The sequence below is a fragment of the Brienomyrus brachyistius genome, chromosome 19 (assembly GCF_023856365.1).
Source record: "Brienomyrus brachyistius isolate T26 chromosome 19, BBRACH_0.4, whole genome shotgun sequence".
Lineage (NCBI taxonomy): Eukaryota > Metazoa > Chordata > Actinopteri > Osteoglossiformes > Mormyridae > Brienomyrus > Brienomyrus brachyistius.
Window position 1 is genome coordinate 15,147,724 of NC_064551.1, and position 25,533 is coordinate 15,173,256.

Consider the following 25,533-nt stretch of genomic DNA (forward strand, 5'->3'; position numbering starts at 1 on the left):
GCTCTGGTGATAATCAAGTCAGGGGCTCTCTGGAATAATCAGTTAATTGATCATCTGAGCACACAGGTTGGGGGGGGCGGGCAGTGATCCCCACGCTGACGGAGTGGTCTGCGGAGAGCGAGGATTTGCGTTTATTTATTGTGTCAGGGGAGACACAACTAAGACAAATGTCTCACTTTCAGGGGCTCTGCAGTGTGTCACCCCCCTAATCGCAGCATTCTCCGAGATAATGAGAGAATAATTACACAAAAGAAATATTACAGGATCCATCAAACACAACTGCAAACCCCGGTGCCCTCAGAAACCAGAAGAGTGCGGGTGGGGGGTGGCGGTGGGGGGGGGGGGGGGGGGGGGGGGGCAGTCCAATGGGAAGGTTTCTGAGACTGTTCTAAAAAATATTTCATTATTTATTAAACTGCCACATACGTGTCCATGATCGGGGAACTACAAACACTGACACACAAGCCTGTGGGTCAGCATCATGTCTAGCTGAGCATGGCAGGCCAGAGGTCAGAGGTCGCCACCTGTAGCCGCACATTTGTAGGCTCAGGCCTCAAGAGAATACATGTGGCTTCTAATCCTACAGACCACTGAGAGTCATCAGAGAAATGGGAAAAGCTGATAAATTTGAGGTTATCTTAGTCATATTGGAGAAAGGCATCTGCTAGGCATCTACTATATAAACTAATAATAATAAATATAAAAATAAAGCAACAACAGCAATAATAATAATAATAATGGTTTTATTACATTTGAGAGTTTCAACTGAACATTCATTTCAGTTCACTGAACATCATTCAAGCCTCTTTCCAATTTAATATTTAACATTCAAACTTGCAGGCAGCTGCGTTCCCGGGCTCTTCCATGCTGCTAATTCTCAGATGATGTCTTGATTTGTTGTGGATTATCAGTTTCTGACACTAGCTGAAAGGAGCAAGTGAAGCTAAAGAAATACAACAGAAGAAAAGCCTGTTTCAATCCATCGGCCCCTGGACCTGCGGAGTCACGCGCACCTTATCTCCTTATCAGTATTCCTTGTTCTTTGGTGTCCTGATCACACCCCCACCGAGATGCTGTGCTCTTTCTGCATCTGCATCTATTTGACTATTAAAAGGCGACGCCTTGGGGAGTCACCAGGAAACAAAGGGGACAGCGGGACGGGTAAAGGTGTGTGGTGTGTGTGTGTGTGTGTGTGTGTGTGTGCGTGCGTGCCGCCTTTCGCACCTTTGTGCGCCTGTCCGTGCAACATGGCTTCGCCGAGGTGGAGTGTATAACTGCTCATTCGCTTTGGTACGAGCGTCGTCGATGGCAGACGCTAAACTGTGCGCTTGCGGGTGTGTGTGTCTGTGTGTGTGTGTGCTGACATGGAGCCAGTCACATGGAGACTCCCGTCTGCCCCCGACAGCATACAGGAAGGAGGGAAAGCCGAGAGAGGCGATGCGTCGTTACAGCTGCACGCCCAGAAGACGAATGGCCGCCTGCACAGCGTCAGTTGGAAGGGGGCGACTCTCCACTCGCTTGGAGCCTCGGGCCAATCCTGACTTGGATAAATCACCGTGATCCTGAGGCGGGTAAGAAGCTATAGGCCAAAATCTTTGGGTGGGGCCACATCTAATTTATTTATGTGTGTTTTTTCTTTCTTTTTTTGAGCTAAATTACTACTTGCTTATCAGAAAATGCTGAACTGTAAACACATGAGTGAAACGGCAACCAAATGAAGCCGTGCGTTGTTAATGGTTTCTGCTAAACAGCTAATAGGAATAAGCGATAAATGAAATGCTGAAATTCATCAGCCTAGCATTCTACTTGGATAAAAGACATTACATTTTTGGAGTATGATTGCTTCTAAATGTTAAAGTTAAAGCAGTCCCCCCTACTCAAACACATCCTGAGATCCCCGGATGGCAACCCGTTAACCGGCTAATTAGGCGTCAAAAATTCACAAGGCCACCCTTCAATATTGCATATCTATCCCGGTCTTCAGCTTCATAAACAGTGACAGGGGTTGCATAAATAGAGGAGATGCAGTGGAAGGTGGGGAGGGGGGGGGGGGGGGGGGCTAGGAATCAGGAAGAGGCAGGGAGGGTGGGCTTCCGCTGTGAAGCCCGGAGAGCACCACCTGTGGAAATATAATATAGGTCATTCTGGAAAGGGGTGAGGCTAATCTGAATATGTGTGGGTATAGTATAGCCAGCAGGTTATAGACTTATCAAAGGAAGGTTCTGGTAAATGGCAGGCCCTTCACTGCGCATTCACAATGAGCACTGCGCCACGGCGAATAACGGAACGCGGCGCCACTGTGTTATCGGCCAAGGGACGTGTTATTTAATATCACTCCGCTGTCTCCGCAGGGGTGAGGCTAGCCCTCGCGCTGCCATGCGTGTGCGGAGAGTCACTCTGTAAAGGCGTGAAGGGGAGGGAGCGTCATGCAGGCAGGCATAATCTGCTAGGAAGGTGACGTCCTTTAATGGCATGTTACCATCATAACTGGCTGGATTTTAAGCAGATATCCATGCAAAATGCTTTATTTTCTGGAATCACTGTCATCATTTAATAGTTGAACAATAATAATAATTATAATTATTATTATTAAACATTCTGCTTTCCCAAAAACACTGGGAAACTCACCTGCCTCTGGACTGTACACACGGTGAATTGGAGCATAATGGGTGCGAATAAAAATCAGTTCGGTTCTCCTGCCAAATCAAAAGATGGTCAGGGCTGAGGCTGAAAGCCAAGGGGATATTTTGGGATTCCAAGATGCTTTTTTTCTTGGAATAAATCTCCAAACTTATTACAAAAGAATTGAATTGAATTTCTATTCTATGAAAATGTTGGGTGAAAGAGATTAAAAAAAAAAAACCCAGTCATGAAAAACAGATACACTTTTCAGGCGGATATATAGGAAACCTCTGCATCTGACTGAACATTTATAAGTAGTATTTCACCTAGGCTGACTTGATCATCCTACATATGTCAGGGATAGACTTGGTTTGTTTCGCAATTTTATCTGGCTGAGGAATATCCATCATTGACAACAAGTCCTAGCTTTGAGATCATAACCACACAGGCAGTATGCAATAACCTCATAGTCTAAATCCTACTAGCCAGATTATCTGCCCGTATTGAAGAGTTATTCATATATACTGTACACAAATAAGGAAATTGCTACATTTTTATTAAAGAACTCAGCAGGAATATGGCCCTTTATATAAGTCTATCCTGTGTGGCAGAGCTACATAACTAGCCAGAGAACCTGACTATGTGATGCGTATCCAAATCGGCCATGTTTCGAGAATTTACTGACATGCCGCTGTTCTTAGTTGCTGGACTAGAAAATGGGCGTCATCACACAGTGGCCAAAGGTTAGCAGTATGAGAAAAGGAATTAATAATGACTTTGTTAATAATGCATGTGATACATGACTAAGTAAAGCAAAGCTCAACTGTAATTGAATCAACGTGAAACCAGCATCCCAAGAGAATCCAGACTGGACTGTAGTGTTTTATGCCTTTAAGATGGGCTTTAACGTGTCATTCGTTGAAAGTGACATGTGTCTTTTCTTGGGATACTAACGTATGAGTATTTTACGTTCAGAGCAGAAAACAAGCCTCAATGACAGTAACCAATTTACTTACAACTTCAGTTACTTAAACAACTTACAAATGCCACAAAAGTACATACATTTCATTGTGTTATATCAGGATTCGTACAAGACAAGATGACAGGAGATGGTGTGCATTTCTACCAATTAAAATGAAATACAACAAAAGGTAATTAACAATTAATATGTAAGATGGCAAGAGTTCTTTCTGTAGAATACTCAACGTAAATTTTTACAAAATTGGAAATTTGTCTCTAATTGTAATCAGAGGCTCAGTCAGGTGTGTTTATTTAGTGTGGGGTTTTATTGAAATTTGGTGTCATTGTGGTGTTCATAAAAGACTTGGAAGCAAATGTGTATTAGAGTCACCACTCAAATTTATTAAGGTTATTCACGGGATTTTTTTTGAGCTTTTCAGATGGTTGTATTCTAGGGAATTTTCTGGTTGAGTCCTAAACTATCTGCTTGAAAGATTTCTGACATGGACCTGTGAGTGTTTGTTTCAAATGTAGTTGATCATTTCCGGATGGGACAATGACAAAAAGGCATTTTTTCAGGTGGAGTTTGGAACCAGCAGATTGGCTGAGCCTGTCTGAGTGTGAGCATATAACAACGACACCACCCCCTAGATTTTGCTTTATTTGGTACATCCCCATAGCTGTGGGCTCCACTTTATATGACAGCAAACTGCCCGTGCGTCTATCCAGGAACACTTGATGTTGTGGTTCTTTGAATTCTGGTTTCATAATAAGGCACAATCTGCATGAATAGACACCCTTAGTGACATTCGCTAGAGGATAAAAGGCTTGAGTCAGAAATTGAATTCATAATTTACTTGATTAATAAAATAGTTTATCAAGATCCGCACTTATACATCGTCTACTTTGCTATGTGCATCTCTGCACTGACTACACCCTGAATTGGAGGTTCGGGTTAAGGAAGATTATTTTAACAAAGGGCAGAAATTCATTTTGTTGTGAATGCACCATTAGACATAATCTCTAATGCTCAGAGAGGCAAGAGGTTACAGCTCAAGTCAGCAAGTGACAAGCGATTTAGAAATCTCTTGAAGAAGAAACATTTTGAAATGTTACACCCACAATGATATGACAGCTGCAGAATAAGTGAAAAATCCCCCCCCCCCCCCCACACACACACACACACCCTGTTACGAGAACAATTCAAATATTTCAGCAAGCCAAACCACTTTCCTTTCCATGTGAAATATATGAAATCGCAATCCAAATGAGAACAGGCACGACTGAACAACTGCCGCATGAAATTTTTATCCGCCCTGCCATTCGAGCGGAGTCCTGAATCCCGGGTCGCCGGCGGAAACGCCACCTCGGCAGAATCTGACAGAGTCAGCTCCCATGACACACCCAAAATCCTGCGGGTGCATGTTCCTCATTAGGGGAACTGACACTAGATTCACCCCAGGATGGGGAGGGCTGCATTGTCACTCTCCTGGTTAGCGTAGGGACGGTGGTGGGGGTGCGGGTTCAGGATGACGAGGTCAAAGAAGTGTGCGAGAAGCTTTCACCCCGCAGATCTCCACAGTGTGTGAGAACAGTGTGGCGAGTGCTGAAGGTCCTGCATGCTGACTGGGAAAATCGATGTCCAAGCATGTGCACCGTGCTGAAACACAACAAGAAAACAGCCTGGGAATTTGCTGTCAAGCTGCCCCAGTTTGATATTTTGTCACCCATGGGGGGTAGGGTAGGGAGCTTGGTATGATTTCCACCAGCCAGAGGGTGGGGCCCGCTTAGTACATTTCATGAGAGCGATCACCGGCCTTGAGGAAGACTCAGCGGCCCTAACATGACCTGACAACCGGGAAATTTCCCGATGGCCAATCCGCACCTACTGAAACAGATTTCATCTTGCGGTGAAGCACTGGTAGAGAGGGTGGGGGGAGGGTGTTGGGAGTGTTCCTACAAAAAGATTCTTTCACTCCAGGTCAGGAGACAAGCTCCATGTCCCACGGGAACAAAGTTTCCCCATGACCATATGCTAGGCAATAGTGCTGGATGAGTACCAGTCACCTGCTCAGGCTGCCGGGGCAGGATATGGGGGGTAAGCAATACAGGCAGGGGTGGTGATGGGGGAGAAAACATAGTGGGGGTAAATGCGTGTGTGTGTGTGTGTGTGTGTGTGTGTGTGTGGAGGTGGGCGTGGGAGGTAATAAATGCACACGTATGCTCACCACAGCGGCATGCCTGTCTGTGCAGCTGAACAAAGTGACTGGCATAAGAGAGTGACAACAGAGGCTGCCTAAAACATCACTGTGCAGGCGCTAGGCAGATGGTGGGTAAGGGGGATGGGGGGGGGAGGGGGGTAAAGACGGCGACAGCTTTGTTAGCCGTTAGCTGCTCTTCCTGACTCCAGGATGCACGGAGCCCCACGACGGACCTGTGGAGAGACGCCAGCGTGGCACCTCCGGCACCAGGCTCCCTCTGCCTCGCTGTCTTTCACACTCAGACTATAACACCAACAAAACACTAAACACCATCATCTTTTATATATCCCCTTGTCCTCTTTAATATAAAATCAAAGTCAGATCCGGTTAATAATAAAAACCGGATGATGGTTGGGTGAGAGTAAAACTACAGATTGTAACACAAATGTAGTAACTGAACATGTTTTACATATAATTTGATCCATATTTATCACATTCTGCGTTATATTTGGATTGTTGGACATACGCACTGCAGGCAGGAGTAGTTTCAGGTTCTTCCTCGTTGGTTATTGTTTTAATCCTCGGCTCGGCTCTCTCCTCCAGTTCGTCGCGGTTTTTGTTCGACGGTAGCTGGCCTCCTAAGGTTCCTTGCTGAAATAATGCTCGCAAACAGGGCTTCCTGCAGTGCCGTGAGTATGAGAAAAAAGACAAGTAGCATTCAGGTGACACTGGAGCACAGAGTCACATTCAGTCTTGGGATGAGTTCATTAATGACGTTCAGATCAGACAGGGGCATCTCTCTGCCGTTTATGCTGCTGATCACAGAGTGCACTAATTCACTAGAGGGGTTTATCCTGGACTTCAGCTGTGGATTTATATGCTCTGCCAGTGAGCCCTTCTTTAGTCTTCTGACTGATGCTGTACTTCCTGTAGGCATCAGGAAATATGGAACATATATCCCCTGAATATTGCTTATTCCTGTTTTGCTTAAGCATTAAATGTAAATGTTTTTTCTGCATTAATTGTATTAGTATAATCAGAGTATGAAGGTTAGGTAACGAATAAGAATGTAAATAGATTTGAGAAAAAAAGAATCCACAGATTCTGAATACATCGTCCGTTTTGTGTTTTTAGGGAAGTCTTCATTTGCCTGTTTTTCTGTGGTGAATCGCTGGTCAAGAAAATTCATTATTATCGTTAACTAGTACTATTTTGTCTTCATTCTTATTTTTCTTGACCAGAGCAACTTCTGGTCACGTTTACCACAGTTAAACGGATTAACCAAACTGAATAGTCTGATGAAGTATGCCTTTTAATTTGAATATGGCTAATATTTGTTTGATTTTTCCCTTTCAAAGTTTCTCTCTTTGACAAGCAGGCAAAACTTATAGAGCCATACTGGATTTATTTCAATTTTTGTGGGGATGTACAAGTTTGAGTGAGACAGACTGTCCCAGTTAATTTATTCTGCTCTCAGATGACTGCAGTGCTCCTAAGTGTAGACATGTGCATGTACCCCCAAGCCTTTGTTCCCATGCTCCCCTGTTATATGCCGTCATTAGCACTCTCTTTCTCTGGAATTTGTGTATTTATTTCCAGAGATCTGCCAAGTACAGAATCCAGGGCCACAGTGATGAACACAAGATTTACAGGCCTGATTTACAAACTTTCACATGCCATACAGGCCCATTGCCCAGAAATCCAAAAGGTCCCACTGGCTGAACCCTCAGGTATCTCTTCAAAACAACAAAAAAAATCAAAGAGGGGACAGTTTGAAGGCATAAAGGCAGGACATGCTGCCCTTCACATTCACATGATTCTGCATCTGATCCATGTTTACTAAACTGGGGTGACAATATGTCTGCCTTACCCACTGTTATGATTTGCTAATTCCCACCAGCTGCATGTTTTCCTGGTCATAATACAGACTAATACAGATGAACTGAACCTATGGTCTAGTGATGCCCCACTGGGAAAGAGTGGAACTTGTATTGCAGTTTACGAAAAATGTCTTTGCGGTCAACCGGTTGGGCACCACTAACCTATAATCTATAGCTACAGGCAGAATTTTGTAAGCCTAAAAATAAAAAAGAACACTCAAAAGGTTAAGAACAATGGGAAACAACTTATGTGACATACTGGACTACATTCTTAACCCGGTAAGTCTCTTAAATAAGTAACACACACCCACACAAACTGAAAGCTGCACAGCTAAGACCGCCTGGCACACGTCGTACCTTATTTAACGTTGTCACAAAGTGCTTTAATGGCATGATTTCAAAACCGACCGATGACATGCTTTAGCTGCCTGTATCAGACATGCACACGGAGCGTTGCTGTACTCCGTGACCTAAACGCCTCCCATTCTTGGCTTCCCACCATGTTAAAAAAAAGCAAAACACAAAACTGTGACACGCACAGCACAGTGACAAGTGCGTGGAAGACGTCCTTGCGCCGGTGTGACGCTGGAAGTATGCTAAGCATTAGCAGCGGTCACTGCAAACAGCAGGGAGCCGAGTTGTCTCCGCAAAGCTATAGCTGTGACGACGGGATGGGGGGGGGGGGGGGGGGGAGTGGCTCAGCCGTCAGTGCGATTAGAGCCATATGAACCCTTCCCCCCATCTGCAACGAGGATCAGCCACAAATCAAAACAGCCCTTCGACCCAGGGTTTGTCCACCCGCAGGGGCCTGATTTTGGAGTCAGCCCTGCTGATGAAGTCCGCCCCCCCCCCCTTCCCCTGAAAAGTCTGTTGCCATTCAAGACCGTAAGTGTTATGAAACACATTGCCTGTTATACATGGTTGAAATTAAATAAATATGACAAGGAGAAAACAGAAATCAAAAGGTCACAGAAAGTTGTGAACGGCTAAAAAGAATCTGGACCAGAAAGCAGAGAGGAGTCTGACTGGGCCGCCAGTAACCGATGGTCTCCACCCACAGCGGTGGGTCTCTGGGAGATTGATGCACGGTGGGAGAAAATGAACAGAGGTCTGAAGGCTTTTGACACACACATTTACTATGTTTAATATCAGGCAATGCCATTTTTTTCCCTCCAGGAAATTCATAATCTAGGAGGTGGAAGATTTAATACATCTTAAGATTGCTTTATTTCAAGGTTTGCTGCTCCATGGCTGTTCATTAAACCTCAGCGACACACCTTCCAAATATATTATTTTTATGACATTTGCATTCATTCGAGCTCTAACCGCGTTACAAGATTGCGGCGAGCAAGCGGGAGCCGGGGTGCAAATGCGCGCCTTGCAGGAGGTGAGCGAGGCCTTTCCTGTCTTTTGTCGCGGGGAAGGTAAAGAAATGCGGCAGAAGCGAAAGAAGAGCGTGGAAATAAGGCCGTCCGGACTAGCGCGTGTCAGCTGGTGTCGGCTCCCGGCTGCGACCGAGCACGTGCGTGCGCGTGCTCTTTGCCGCGCGTGTTTGCGGGGGGGGGTTGCCGCGAGGACCAAATACAACAAATTTGTGAGGGGAGTCATCTTGAGGAGCTGCGAATCTGCCGCCTATAGTCTGTGCTTTAGTGTCCGCGGCTAAACACCATTATATACAGACGCTTTTATGGATCGGTCGTGTCGAAGAATTATCATTAAGAGGCCTGAGATGGATGTAATTTCCATATTTATTTCCATTTCCTTGTTCCTCCTGCTCTATCGGTGCTTGGCGGCTGAACTGTTAAACACTCCAGTCCCTCGTGAGATCGGGGCTTAAAAGTGAGACCCGCGCCTACAGTGAATAATAGGAAGGGACTTTGCATTATCGACAGGAAATTGGCCAAGAAACATTTAACAGCGAAACGCGTCCTGGATGCCTTCAGTAATACAGTTAACACGTTTCCACTAGATCAAGCCCGTAATAAATGCTTTTTTATTGCAAGGACAGACCGTGGACGTGTCAATTGAATTACTCGAGGGATCTATAAATTGCTTTTTAATAGTCTCAACACCTTCTCAACGAATTCCCAACTGTCGTTTTGAGACAAATTACTAATCATTTCAGGTTTTATGACGAGTAATTCTTAATGCATTACAAATTCACGTCCTTTACTATGCATATTGACATCATCATCATTATTATTATTATTATTATTATCTAGTAGTAATTGTACTAATGTTAAATTAAACACTAATAAAATAAAATGCTTAAATGGGCAGAAAATGATCTTATTTTTAACATTTGTGTGGTTAAATATACCATTCTTTTCTTTGCACCTATGAATTTTATACGGTTGCATTGACTAATTGGGTGATGAGGTTAAACTGCTCTCTGGTCAGAGATCCCACTGGAGAAGGTAAGATGGATCCATCATTTCACTGCTTTTATTTCGCATTTTCAGGAAGAAATGCGTGTACCACTGAGGTGAAGGTGTTTAATTTCGAAACACAAATTGTGCAAAGGTTCAGAAGTGTGTTAATGGGGCCCAGGTCAGATCTAACACTGCTAAATGCTTTGTTAGTCAGGGACTCCTGACTGCAAATTTTAAAAATGATAGAAAGTCCATCTATCCACTTTCCAAGCCAATTATCCTTCTGGGTCGCGGGGGGTCCGGAGCCTATCCCGGAAGCTATGGGCACGAGGCAGGAAACAGCCCAGGATGGGGGGGCCAGCCCATCGCAGGGCACACTCACACACCATTCACTCACACATGCACTCCTATGGGCAATTTAGTAACTCCAATCAGCATGTCTTTGGACTGCAGGGGGAAACTGGAGGAAACCCCAGGAGAACATGGGGAGAACATGCGAACTCCACGCACACGTAACCCAGGCAAAGACTTGAACCCGGGTCCCAGAGGTGTGCCACCACACAATACCTTACAGAGTACACATGAATAAATAATTAAACCCTCACACCTATGGTTTAGCTAATATTAAGCAAAATGCAAAGTAAATTATACATAATTACAGTAGTACATTTTGCCAAGGTAACAATATTAACAGAAGAGCTGCTCTGTAGTCTCACTTTCTCTTCACTCCTACTTCCCCTTTCCTAAGGAATGGCCTCTATGGTAGTTGTTTAAAACATGCCTGGTTTATTTATTTGCAGTTCAACTTGCAGCTGCAGTGATTGACTTGCGGTTGAGTGCAGTGTCAGTCTGTGGTTCTCAGTACCTGATGGAGACGGAGTTCCCAACAACTACCGTGTGGACACTATGTACAGTAAGTATCTTGTGTTTCGTTTACAGGAGCACATAAAAGTTACAGCCTATTTCCCGTATTTGCTCTTTTTACCTCCAAAGCATAAGCAGAACTTAATTTTGCACTGAGCCGAGTTAATCTAATGATTTTGGTCTCAATATATTATTAGAAAGCTTATTCTAAACCTGACCTGACCTTATTCTAAACGCACACCATACTTTTTGGGAAGAGATATGTGTTGGATTTGTTTCCATCTGTGGGCTTTTGTTTTAGAATAGTAATTGTATTAAAACATTCTTCAAGGTGTATATTAAATATGCATCTCCATGTTTTGTACATTTGGGTCACATGACTGCTTGTACCTTGTAGTTCCCTGAAAGTCAGCTCACCCCAAGCGAGCTCTGCCCCAGCTCCGCTGTCAACTCTGGGAGGTCTGAGAACTTGAACTTTGCTGGGTGCAATGCTGTCACTGCTAGAGATTTATGGGTTTCACTGCAGATCTCAGAATCTGGTGCCGAGTTCAGCTGCCGCATAATTAAAACCTCTCACCGAGATCTTTTTGAAGCAGACCATGACAGTCACTCATAGAGGCAGTGAGTCAGTGCATGCTTCTCCCTACCACACGCACATACACTTACGCAAGGGCAAACACAGACATGAAAACACTCCTGCATAATGAAAATATATGCGCAAGCACACACTACATGCCAAGAGATGTATGTCCATAGTTGTACATGCACATGCCACTGCGGAGACCGTTAGCACACATATAAGTACATTCATGCTGTTTTCTGTCTGCTGACTCCTGTCCTCATATCCCTGTAAACAACTGTCACAACTAACATGTGTGTCTCTGCACCCCCTATGTGCTATCTCCATTAGATCTATCACCAGACAGCCAAATGAAAGTAAGCATATGTCTAGAAAGCATTAACTAAACAGATTCCAGGCAGGTCATACAGCAAAGGCTAAACAATGGGAACGATTATGATGCCTTGCAATGGTCGTCACGGCAATTTACACCCGCCTGGGTCTGCAGCGACCGCAGGATGTCTTTGCAGACATTCTCAGTGAGGGGAGAGGGCTTTGAGAGTTCCATGCCAACACTGTGACACAAAGTGATGACATCAGAACGTTCTGGCACCGAGCTCCCAGTGCCTTCCTGGTTCCCCAGTGTCAGCCGTTCCGCCTCTATCTTGGCCCTCCTCCCACATGGAGCTGGGAAACCTTGAGTCACAACTTTTTAGAGGAGCAACTTGGAAGTTTGTTTAGATACAAAAGGCTCTGCTTCAAGTCACCCTGCATTTGCATTTCACACATTGTACACACCATCTTAAAACTGTTCGTAAAATGGATCCTTAATTGCATTATTTTAATAATATCATTGAAGATACCCACAAAAAATTCTAGTTGAAGCTCATACATTCCAACCTAAGTGGCTCATGTCATCTGACCACAAACCCAGTACATCTCCATCTGACCACTGAATCAGTGATTCTGCACCAAGTTTGTGATCTCATTTCATTAAATGTGGTGCTCCAATTTCCTCCCAGCATTCTAAGGCATGCAGTTAGGCGGAGTGACATCACTAAATTGCCAGAAATGTGTGAAAAGTGTGTATATGTTATATGTATATTACATTGTGGAGACCAAATGTCCCCAGAATGCGATAAACCTGTTTTTTTTTTACATACTGGGGGCAATGTTTAGTTCCCCAGAAGGGGAAACCCAATTCTATAAAAACATGTAATTGCAATCAAAAAACTAAAACTATCAAAATGCTTTATTTGGTTACTTAAGGTTAAGGTTAGGGCTGGGTAGGGGGTGATTGTTGGGATTAGGGTTTATCTCATAGAAATTAATAGAGTAGATAGTTTAGACAGACGGGCAGACAGACAAATCGATAGATCATTTAATAAAAAATACATCTATCCCAATGAGTGCTTGGGTTTCCTATTTGGACGAAGTGTTGACGACAGTAACAAAAGAAAAAGTCTAAAACGTGGCCCCAGTGTTACTGAATGCTTGACTGTCAAGCTCATACTGAAGTGACTGAATACCACACCTTCTCCACCTATCTGCCATTCTGTGAGCCTCTGGGTGCCCTCAGACATGCATCATCTTAAAATTGCATCGTCTCCATGTAGCCGGTTCCAGCTTATCTTAAACGTCTCCCGCGGTTTTTGTTCAGATTTGCCAGTCTTTCCATTTTTTTTTCAATGATTTTCCATTTCACAAAACGGTTGCTCATTTTCAGGATATAATGTCACAGCTTCTGACTTTCATGGATGTCTGACCAACTGACAAAATGCAGCCAATTGATACAGAAAACATACATTAACATACAGGTAGTGTACAGTAACTCAGAAGAAGGTTACAAATATGAGTATGTGTCACTTATTATTCATTAATGTGGAGTAAATCCACAAGTTAATTTCAGCATCATTTCAATAATCCATTATTAAGAAATATTAAAGAAGACAAATTGAATAATAACATTAATGCCAACAAAATAATATGAAATGTAATATTCAGGAGTAAATCTTGGGTTTGAGATTCTTTCATTATATAATGCTAAGACAATTTATATAAATAGGGGTATTGATGTATAAAGGATTTGTATGTAATGATAATACATGAATTAATAATAAATGGATATAATAATGTTATTTTTGACTATACCAGTATTGTACTGATTTAAAGTTGTCTGAGCCCTAGCCATCCGGGTCAGGACCCCTGTGTAGCCACCCAAACTGGGCATTAGGACCCCCCCCCCCATAACAAAAAGCTAAATAAACAAGTGGCGTATTAAAGGGCAAAGCAGAGGACAAACTCCTCCAAGTGTGTGAAGTCAGATTGAGAGACAGGAGCAAAGGGGGATGTATTAAGGACTTTCGACGTTAGTAAACCAGCAGAAGTCGCGCAACAAAGGCTTCGGGAGAATGTCGTGCGAGTGCGTGGGAGGAAGCCTCACCGCTCGTCTCCTCCGACTGACACTTTGTTTGTCGAGATGCGGGCTTCCTGTTATATATTTAAAGGGCCTTTTGAAATGATTATGAGCCCTTAACCCTCAAGCCACATGGAAGGAGAAAGGATAAGGAAATATGCTTGGGAAAAAACAAAGGAGGCAGTTCTCAAAGTCAGCCAGGGCAACAGCTTCTTGTTTCCTCTATTTTCCTTTAAAAAATTAATAAAATTTAATCTAACCTTTTTCCTTTTGATGTAATTTAATCAGTATGTTGCTTCTATATATCCAGTTTATTACACTACTACGGTACTACCAGGTATGATGAAGTAATATTCTATCTTATTAATGAATTTGCTTATTTAAATTACTGTCAGCCGACATAAGAAAATGCAAATGCGAAAGGCTGTTCATAGCATGATTGCATAATCTGCGACTATCTGTGCCTCTTTAAACAATAGCTTTCATCATCCTAAGTTGCATTTTAAAATACGGCTGTCTTACACTTGCAAGTACATATAGAGCTCCTGATGTTGTCAGGAATGCATGAAGGAACCGCCAGGAGGACAACTGGAATGGTGGAATCACAGAGAACAATTTCAAAGGGACTCATGGTATTTAACCACATCCTGTCGATAGATTGCTTATTGATTAATTGTGTACCGATCCATTGTGTCACAGCACAAAAAAGCCTATAAAACAATTAACTAGGGGGGTTTTGGTCTGGGGTCGGTACCTTCAAATGGCTGTATTTTACTCCAGGTTATACTGAGGTGATAATGGTTGATGCGCTTATGTGAGCGACAGTGCCTCAGTGCTCCAAGAAACAGAACCGCGGCCTTCCCCTGTTTGTGGGGTGGTTATGATGCTGACGCGAAGGATGTTAAATCCTGTGGGTTTCCTCCCAACGGCTGAGAATGTATAGTCTAGATGCGCTAAGGAGTCTTAATTGAACGTGTGAATGTACATATGAATTCTGTACGATGGACTGGGAAAGGATGTTGTTATCGAATTAACTGAATTCATTTATTCTTTATATACTTTAGTATGTTTACTCGCAATTTACTCTTCTGGTAATCTCAGCAGCATTTGATTAATTTAGTGATTGAGCAGAGTGCGTGAAGTTCTGAGCAGTTCTGCATTTGACTTTGTGAGCGTATTTAGTGTGTGTTAAGTTCTTTTGTGGCAACTTACAGCGTAAATCCAGTCATATTACATGTGTGCAAGCATACTTGTTTGCCATCTACAGAAAAGCTAGATTCCGTAGCGGGATTGGGGAACAACAGACTAAGTCAACAGACTAAATCAGCCGTAACCCTAACCCCACGCTGTTTGCAGTCGAGAGTTAAATCACAGAGTGGTGGCCATCTTGACTTATAGGTTACATTGTATTTCTCTTGGTCCCCCTTGACGTAATTCACAAGTCGTAAAAGATACGGGTGTATTTCAGCCTCAGTATAAATGACAGTTTGAAAATAAATCACTTCAAATTAGTCCTTGTGAAAAACTGTACTTTTTAAGAGTGTGTGGGGTGGGTTTGTAACGATAGATATTCCTCCACTTGCGTTTCTGATCCACAGGGACTGTCAAACACACAGGGACAATGATTGAGTGGGGTCACCCTTTAGTAATTATTTTGGCATCAGAACCTGGCAAACTGAAGAGACACTGTAACAATGACATATCCTATGAGTACTGTCGGGTCATGGGTGCCTGGTACTGACCAGCATTTCAGGTCCAGGGTTTTAGTCAGTCGCCTGGCTTTCTAAGAGGCTATTTCCAGCTGGTTCTGTTAGACCTGCAAACCACAATATTTACTTACATGCTGAAATTAAAGTTCAGTACGTCACTAGAAGGTTTAACGGGTAAAACTAGTATTTGAGCCCTAGAAAAGTAATAAAAAGGAAGCACAATTCAAAAGCCAGATCCCAAAGGAACTGATATTTGACTACATTTATTTGTGTTTTTCTAAACCAGTTACCTCATTTGGACGCTTGTCAAGATCTTCCTATTGATGCACGTTAAGCTTTTTTTATTAATCGGGTCTATTATGCGATTAGATAACTCGACGACATCGCAAATCATGTGACCCGTGAGCCTTTTTTCTGTCTCCCTTATTTTCAGATGTCTTGTTAAATCTGTTCCGTACTGATTTCAGACTACTGATCTCTAAATGTATACCTCAGTCATTTGATACACACGGGCTCTTTATTCATAGCCCAGATCTTCCTCATTCCATGATTAATTCCGGTACATTAATACTTAAACCCCCATCTCCTGATCTTAAAAATTATCATGCTCCTATTAAACCAAGGACCTTCCCTCTGCTCATCTTTTTTGTTTTTTAAAGCAGAATTTTTTTTTGCGGTTATCTTTTAGAATTATAATCACCTTAACTGTTCAGACATTATACTGTCAGTGAACAAACTTTTAACTTTTGACAGTGCTAAAGCTAAGGCAAGGGGCAGTTTTATTGGATAGATTAAGAGGTCCCATATAAATCCAGGCCCAGTCACTAGAAAGTTGTTGCAGGTGATATAAATCACAGTAATATGAGAAACAATCACGGCCCGTCTCTGCTAAATTGGAAATTATAAAGTGATGAATACCCCACAGCTTAAATGCTTGGCTTTATCGGCTGTAGGTATTTATGCTCGGAAATCCAGCTTTATGTGTGTTTTGTTCTGTCATTTCAAACACGATACCACAGCCTAGCCGTCACTTCATCGAGCTCTTCTCCGAGTGCTGAAAGGGCAGAAGATCTTTGAAGCTCCCCACTGTTATTCTTATTCTTCTTCTCCTCCTTCTCTTTTTCTTCCTTTTTCTTCTATTTTTCCTTCTTTTCCTCTTCCACCTTCTTCCTCCATTTCCTCTTCCAATTCCTCCATTCCCATTCCCACTTCTTCTTCGTCACCCTTTTCCGCCTCTTCCTCATCCTCTTCCTGCTTCTCTTTAATAGTGGCTTGGTGCGGCACATACTCCTGTGTTTTTGCCACAGAGAAGTGAATTCTCACTATTGCCAGTACTGCTATTGTTGTTGTTCTTGTTGTGGGTGTTAACCTTAAGTGGTGAGACACTGACAGATAAAGCCAGACAGAACACAAACAGCTCCATATTTACATTTTCAAAAAGCTCACAGGTTCTAGTTTTTGGTGCAATTTATGAATAGTGAGGGGAAGTCTGACTGATGAGCTTTAAGTCTCTTTTATATGGTTTCTCACATGCCCAATGGGCCTTGTTGTTTCCTCTGGCGGCCAATGCGTGTCTCTCTGCCACCGAGCCAGACGTTGGCGCTCTGCCACACTTCAGCCGGCTCTGGCATGACTGTGTACCTGTGCACACACTAATACACATGCCTGTGCGGTGTGAACGCTGTTACCCGCAACGACCTGCTGGAGAGTGGGGTGGGGGGTGGGGGACGTGTTATCTCCAGAACACAGACCACCAAGAGATGGGGGCTACATGTGGCTTACTGGTGTGGATGATGGGTGGTCTCTGGGTAGCCCTGGGAGTGAACCCCATCTGGGCTACAGTCTCACAGCAACACACTTTACTACAGGCATCGCCTATGAGTGAATGGGGGGAATAAAGTGGCTACAAGTAATGTGGGTTTAACATGGGTATATAAGGGATACAGGTAACATGAGTATAAAAGGGTTAAAAGTAGTGTGAGGTTACAGGGGATGCAAATAATTTGGATATAAAAGGGATACAAGTAATGTGGATTTAATATGAGTATAAAAGGGATACAGGTAACATGAGTATAAAAGGGTTAAAAGTAGTGTGAGGTTACAGGGGATGCAAATAATTTGGATATAAAAGGGATACAAGTAATGTGGATTTAATATGAGTATAAAAGGGATACAGGTAACATGAGTATAAAAGGGTTAAAGGTAGTGTGAGGTTACAGGGGATGCAAATAATTTGGATACAAAAGGGATACAAGTAATGTGGATTTAAAGGGGGTGCAAGTAATGGGGATATAATGGGCTTATAAGTAATTTGGGTATTAATGGGTTACAGGTGATCAGGATGTAAACTGGTTACATAACAGATGCTGTATGAAATGATGGAAGCCCATAAAGAGCAGGCAGATTTTAAGAGAGGAGATGGGGGCATTTACTGCAACCTCCGGATTAAATAATGAACCTACAAAAAGTGAGCTTTGCAGGAAAATGTCTGAGCGACTGAATAAATAAAAAAATAAATGAAATAAATCCATAAATCCGGTTTTCTCAATCTTTATGGGAAGTTAAAGCGTTTAGCTATGACTAAGCACTGACTCTGTGCGTTTTGGCAGGAATTAAGTCTCCTTGTTCTTCCCTTTGGAGACACTACAGTCCAATGATTGAGTAAAGCTGATATGAAACTACTCCATCTTAATCCCTCTCCTGATTCGTTCATGTATCAAAGTACATTATTTCCAACACATATATTGCCTTTGTGATATTATTACCATGAAAATTGTACACTCCGGATGCCCAGAATTGTTATTGAGTCTCACAATAATGGCGGAAGACTAAATAAACAAGTGATTCATGCCCTGGATCTTGGTGGAAAGGAAAGGCTGTGGATCTTAAACACTCTGCACTTGGTGGAAATGTCTTTGACAACATAGCCAACATAACAGATGTATTATTATTATTATTATTATTATTATTATTATTATTATTATTACTACTACATGATGCTTTTTACATGTGTAATGCTAACTTTATTTTTTACAAGTCATTGTTGGAATGTATTAATTCACACACTGCGTGTGTGATAGCTGGTAATTACCCTGTCAAAATGAACGATGATTAATAAAACAAAAAAGCAATTACATAAATGCTCGTGAAAATAATCAGAAAATGCCACATTTCCCAAATAATCTGGAATTGGTACCTATGCAAATTTTTAAGTGTTAGCCTGAAGATATTGCATGAAAACAATATATAAAATCAATTTCAAAGCCTATTAATTCTATTTTTTTATTTCTTTTTTTCATCAACAGTCTAATCTTTTTTCTTCAGCCTGTTGCTTTGTCTTTCGGTTTTTTTTTGCAAATAAATCTAATGTCAATGTATTAAATATAAAACAAATCAAGTCAAAACAGGCAATAATATTGTGTCTTTTCAAACACAATGAATTAAACGATGCACTCAATTAAATAAATGTATAAATAGATTTATTAAAGAAACAGAATTCAAGATTACGTGTCCCTGAGCTGTTGCCGCATGCTTCTCAAATATAAAGATGACAAAAACGAACTGCTTATTAAGCGGCATAAATAGCATAAATTCATAAATAACAGTCATAAAAGTTTTGCCTGGTCTTCAGTTCTAACTTCCATGTTTACCTCTGGAGAGCTGAGTGTTTACCTTGTAATTACGTTTTGGTATAGCAGAGATGGTTAAATGACGAAAACATGTAATAAATCATAAAAATATCAAACAATCAAATGGAATGGAGTTATTGGAAAAAAGTAGGAATGGCATCCTTATTGGTGGTGTCGCCGTAAGGGCAATAACTACAGATTGTCATTTTAATGACTATATGGTGGACATGAATATAAAATGTTATAGGCATGTTTAACCTCCCTGCTCGCACAGCACATACATAAACAGTATGTATATATCTAGTTAAAATGTCTAAGCAAGGTGCACTGTGATGACTCTACAGCAAAGGCATTGCTCTGATACAGGATTGGATGAATCACCTCAAATCAGTGGTGGTACTTCTGCTGCTCTGAGAGCTAGTTGACCTCCAGAGGGGGAGAGAGACACTAAAAGAGACATTTTTATACGAACCAGCATGTTTCAGCACGTGTCAGAGCCTTGCTATTTGAGACCTCGTGAAATCCTCAGTCAGAAAGCCTCTGTATTTCACATGTGGGCATTTTTCACTACCTTTCCACCTGTTGATGTGAAAGTGTAATACTGCGGGGAGGGTGGTGGTGCTCTGCTGAAATGACTATTACTTCCCTCTATGGAGACTGTGACAGACAAGAGCACTTAATCACTAAACGAGTTAACACATCCTAATGAAGAAAAAGTTTCTTTGGTGAGGAGAGCCGACAGAGATTTTTAATAACTGTGCATCATGATGTATAACTTTCAATCCACCCCATAATCAGATTACAATTTAAATTGTTTTTCAGGTGGAAGACCACAGGAGTTATAAAGTAAATAAGACTGTACATTGTATATAGTAAGTCGCATACATTCTGAATGCCCATAACTGCGTTGTTTATAGATTTAATTATTTCTACATAAATGATTTAGTGTTCATTTTAAAAACTTTACTCACAAACCATTTCTATCTCATGAGACCTGAACCCACAACCTGCAGACTCCCCTTCAGCTATAAATACACTCAGACGTCTGTGTATAAATTTGCTGTAAATGCTTTTGAAACCTTTTTGAATTTCTTAAAGAGCTGAAACAGTAGGAACATTGTCATTTCCCACAATGCACCACATGTTTGGACAGTGGACAGAGGCTCTGCCAAACGCTTCCCTACTACTGTATACATAGAGGGAAGGGAAAACAGACAGACACACAACAAGAGCAAACTTTATTATTTCATTATTCGCCACATTACATGCTGAATGTGGTATCATACAAAAAGCGTAGCTTACACTAGAGGCATGAAAGGCTAACAGATATAAATAACTTCCCAGCTCACACCCCCAAGCCTATTAATTACCTGGGATGTACACTATTCCCAGTGGCTGGCTGTATGGCTCGTAATGCCTTCCCTTTGACTAAGGCTGAATTTCCTAAAGCTGCCACTGGGACAATCTCTAATTAATCCTCTCCTATGATCGTTCTGCCTTTTTGGGGGGTGGGGGAGGGCTCAACATGCCAGAAATAGTATTTTGCACGTACAATATCAACAACGGCATGCCCCGAGGGAGAGGGAGAGCTACAAGGAGGGCTTGGGATGGTATTACCTGCTTCGCACAGTCTCCTCTGACCACGTTATTGATGGATGATGTGGTCTTTAGTGAGGAGAGCGGCGGCAGTTTATCTTAAAGAGGCAGTCATCCGTCATTCTGGTTAAAGAGCCTCCGTTCCCTGAATGCTCCGGAAAATAAATAAATGGTACAATATGTAATATACCAAAAATATTATATATATATGCAGTACATTTTGGGACGGTGAGCGGTATCACTCAGTTTCGCTATTCCACCAAAATATGCCTAGTTAATGAAGACCCTCCCCGCATCTTGAGGTGTGGATGCTACTGTAATGACCTGTGTATTTGTTTGATTGCCTTCCTGTCTTTGTATTTTTTTTTGAATGAGTGATATCATTTTTCAGACAAGGGCCGTGGTTGTTCCCATGTGACATGGGGATAACGACTAATCAATGGTCTGGAGGGATTCACGTCAGAGTCTCCTGCAAGCAGAATTTACAGACTTCGGCTCACAAGACCTTTAAACTGTTATGACACCTGTGGTTATTGAACAGCAGTCTTATAAGGAACAAAAATACGATATAGCAGAAGGAGGCATTTGGAGGTATGCTTGCATTTCAGCGTCCTGATAAGCTGTGTTTACAAATGAGTAGATGACACGACAGCTCACTGCGCTTACCTCCCCTTCTTCCCCGTCTAATTATGCTGTCTGAGTTAATCTACATGGTCTAGTCGATACCAGCTTGTAATAAGGATCTGTTTGCTTCGCATGGGGTGGGGTGAGGCCTGACTCCATAAACAACAGAAACCCCTCTCCATACCCAAGACAAATATGCGACCTCAAAACCTTTCCAGTGTGTGTGAATTTTTTTTCCTTTTTAAAGATACAAGTCTGGTATGGAAGTCAGAGGAGCTCGATTTAACCAGGTGAGTGTGGGAGGGCATGACTGAAATACTGATGTAAATGTGTTGGGGCTGTCCACTACCTGGTTTTACATTTACATTTACTTATTCAGCCGTAGCTTTTGTCCAAAGCAGCATAGGAGGAAAGCCTAATTAATATTTGGTTACAACTTGCTAAAATTTACTGTAAAACAATTATTGATTAATTATGAAAAAGCATTCTTTAAATGACATTTTACACAGCTGAATAAAATAAATATCTTTAATTTAGCATTTAATTGGGCATTTTGAAATTTGTTTATTTTTGCAATGCTATGATGGTTGTATAAGAGAGATTTAAAGAAATGCAGTACTATGTTTCTGTTAAGTATGACATTAGCACACTGTCAAATGCTGCTAAACTAATTTCATGATACCTGCATGACAGACTAGAGCTCAGTTTGTTTTTTGATACTTCTGAGAATACAAAGTAAAAAAAAAAAACAATGTGAATTATGTTTTCAAGCTAATGTACTTTCTTCATTTTTACCACTGGGAAAAATTCTAATGAATAAATCACAGAACAGGTAATCTGTAATCTGCAGTCTCTGATGATGATGTCAAACCTACCAGGACTGTATTGTGTGTTCTGTCTTTCACTTGGGTGCTGGAGCTGCTGATGTGCTGGGACTCTGTTCCGGAGGGTGTCTCCAGACACAGCATGCCATCTTTTTGGTGTCTGGGCCAATGAGAAGCCATCACCGTTCATGAATTCAGCTTTCCGTCACCCGGGCCAGATGGGCAGCTGTGTTAGTTAGATGTTCGTTTTTTGTAATGGCATTGAAGACCCTAACGCTTTGCAGAGCGCGGCTCAGTCAGTGAGCAGCCCCTTTCTCTGCACTGGGGTCAAAGACAGCCCTTTGCCTGCCTGGCTTGTGGGTTGGAGCTCCTAGACATGAGTGAAGCGGCATAACATTGCCAATAAAAGGTTTGGACACACCTATCCATGGAAAGGTCGATTTGTGCTGTTCTCTATGTTTTAGAATACTTATCAGCATAAAACATAAAATAACACATATGGGATTATGCTCTGACCAGAAAAGTATTAAACAAAAAAAAAAAAACTTGTTGGGGGCGGACAGCTCTGTGGGTTGGGACTCAGAAGGTTGTTGGTTCACATCCTGTGTTCGACAGAATGATGTTACCGTTGGACCCTTGAGCAATGTCCTTAACCCCTATAGCTCCAGAGACTGACTGACCCTTCTTTCTCCTCTGCACCAGTTTCATGTGGCCTCCTGGGAAGCTCTTCCCGCTGTCCTGAAGGAGGTCCCCAAATATACAGTATCCTGAACACTCATTGGCCACTTGTACTTCACTCTTTGGTCAAACTCCTCCAAATCCATTTCAACCGTGTTTAGGTCAGGTGGCCAAGTCATGAGATGCGACACTATCACTCTCTTTTGTGCGCGGCTTTGTGTGTCCAAACTTTTGATGGGTACCGTAGGTGTGCAGTACTGGCCTGTTCTCCAGCTGCAGATAAAGCTGAAGGGAAGCTGTCAGCAGAAGTTGGCAGCTCTGGAATAAATTACTGATGGTATAAATTGATAAAGTGTGAAACTGCAGGTTGTATTGCATAAAAGCAGCTACAAAATAATAATTCTTCTTTATGTTATGTTCTTCCCAGTATGTATATCTAAAAGACAGGAACATTTAATAGCAATGACGTGTGACCAAAAAGGTTTCTTTTGAAGCATGAGCATGAAGTTCCTGCATCGTTTTGGTACAGGGCCAGTCCCAGTTTTCAAGGATATAAAGAATGTGATATGAATTAATCATAAGGTAAAAATGGGAATATATTTCATCAGAATGCAAATAACAAATTAAATTCGTAATACATTAGTTAACACGCCTATTTAGTAAATGCACCATCATTTGTTTGCACATTTATAAACGTTTTAGTTATTATAATAAGAACTTAAACACGCAAACTTTTATTGTAATGAGGGTTACTTTAAGATTACATAATACACATGTGCCCTTTGATGGACTGGAAAGCTGCTCACGGTGTTCTATCACCCTGCTGCCTGGAGGAGGCTCCCGGGCCACAGCGACCCTGACCAGGATAAGTGGTTAGAAGTTGGATGGATGAAATAATACAGATATGTGGTATATAGACTACCATATGGAAAACACCCGAGAATAACATCACCCTGTGGGAAGTGGAGCCGAACGGCACTGGCTATCTATCCCAATCTGTGAGAAACAGAGAAGAGATCTCCCACAGCACTCACTCTAACATTAAAAGCTTGTTTCTTTGGCTTGTATGACAGTCTGGACTCTTTCGAGTCGTTACAAGCTAAAAGAATATCTTCCATGTCTGGAAGAGCAACTGATTCGTCCCAGAGCCCGGCCAGCATCCCTAAGGTCCCCAGCATGGACGCCAATATCTCGGAGGTAGCGCTAAAATGGAAAGCACATTGTCCGAGTTATGTGGGTTCAGGGGCTGTTAATTAGGATCAGGATTTATATACATATATTGATTTTGTAAAATCAGCCCAAACAATTCTTGTGTTCTACAAAGAGCTGATATGTACCTAAGTGACAGTAGTGCATTAACGAGAAATGCTGAAGTTCAGCTGTGTCAACGGCCACAATAAAAATAGGAATTAATGCAAAAAAAAAAAATAAAAAATTTGCTTGTGCTTTAAGTAGTTTGCCTATGAGACAAAAAAAGCTGGTGAACTTTGTAACTTAGAGCAGCAGTCACCAATAACTTAAAATGTCAGCCCCGTATTCAACCACGACACGCATCCCGCTTCACACCCTCCGCTTCGTTAGCGCCAAAATCCTCATTTTTTAAGACCAAGAAACAAGAAACAGCTTCTCTGCCAAGAGAGCTGCACTCCTACGCGGCCCTTTGCTTCTGATCCGAGGCCCTTGCTTGATTCCCACGGTCACAGACCCGCCTGAGGATAACGTTTCTGATGGGGCACAATTATTCAAATGACCTGCTTACGGGCAAAAAGACGGATCTTCGCTCTTGAATCGACAGCTCTAGTTAACCAGGCAGGGGCTTCTGGCAGAAAAGCAAGCACAAAATGCATATTGTCATCCACTTCCCTAAAATAGAGCTCAGTGCGTCTCCCGGTGACAGGACACCGTAATGACACGCTCCAGTTTGCTATCATTTAGCATAGCGGATGTGTGTGGTGCACGAAGATAGATGAAAACTAGCGAAATCTTTTTCTTATTCCTTGAATTTATAATGGTGGCAGGAGGAGTTAAATGCACCAAGAGATGCTAGACGAGGGCTATCTATTTGCTCAGTGTTCCAAACGAACGCGGCGCAAGCTAACAAGCACATCCAACTATCTGGTTCACCTCAGATGCTGAAAATCTTTGTTGGAATATAGCTTTGAGGAATTCATCAGTTACAGGACGTAATTATCATTGTTCTGCCATGTTGGCCAAGTTGGCTAGGGTACCTCAGCGGCACCCCCTACTGACCTGTCAGGCATGTACAGTTTGTCTCAGTGGTGCCCCCTACTGACCTGTCAGGCACTTACACTTTGCCTCAGCGGTGCCCCCTACAGACCTGTCAGACACATACAGTTTGCCTCTGCAGTGCCCCCTACTGACATGTCATGCACTTGTAGTTTGCCCTACAGACCTGTCAGACACTTGTCAGATTGCCTTTTACAGGTAGCGAGGAAGGCACCATGCAAGCTAATCAGTGCTAGCCAAAGTACGGCCTAGAGATCAGCATATCGAGGAATGTGCATCCCATGAAACAAACCTATCTAACCGTAGATTCTGCCAGTGAGAATCACAACGATCGATAAATGATAATATCAAT

At 42.3% G+C, this 25,533-nt stretch overlaps 1 protein-coding gene across 3 annotated transcripts in view; it reads left to right on the forward strand.

Annotated features, from left to right (window-relative positions):
- Nucleotides 1-1,213: 1,213 nt before the first annotated feature.
- The window catches only part of LOC125714561 (uncharacterized), a 46,396-nt gene continuing 22,076 nt past the window's right edge, over nucleotides 1,214-25,533 (forward strand). Inside the window, exons 1-4 of one of the 3 annotated variants that reach the window (XR_007383774.1) lie at nucleotides 1,214-1,290; nucleotides 1,406-1,571; nucleotides 10,836-10,948; nucleotides 21,680-22,049. Coding sequence is in view for 2 of the 3 variants with exons in the window: in XM_048985284.1 (XP_048841241.1) it covers nucleotides 1,379-1,571; nucleotides 10,836-10,948; nucleotides 11,297-11,515 (525 nt within the window). In the remaining variant the exon portion in view is untranslated. Of the gene's footprint in view, nucleotides 1,572-10,835; nucleotides 10,949-11,296; nucleotides 12,278-21,679; nucleotides 22,050-25,533 lie in introns of those variants that run through there. The other 2 variants (XM_048985284.1, XM_048985283.1) reach the window with 2 other exon arrangements.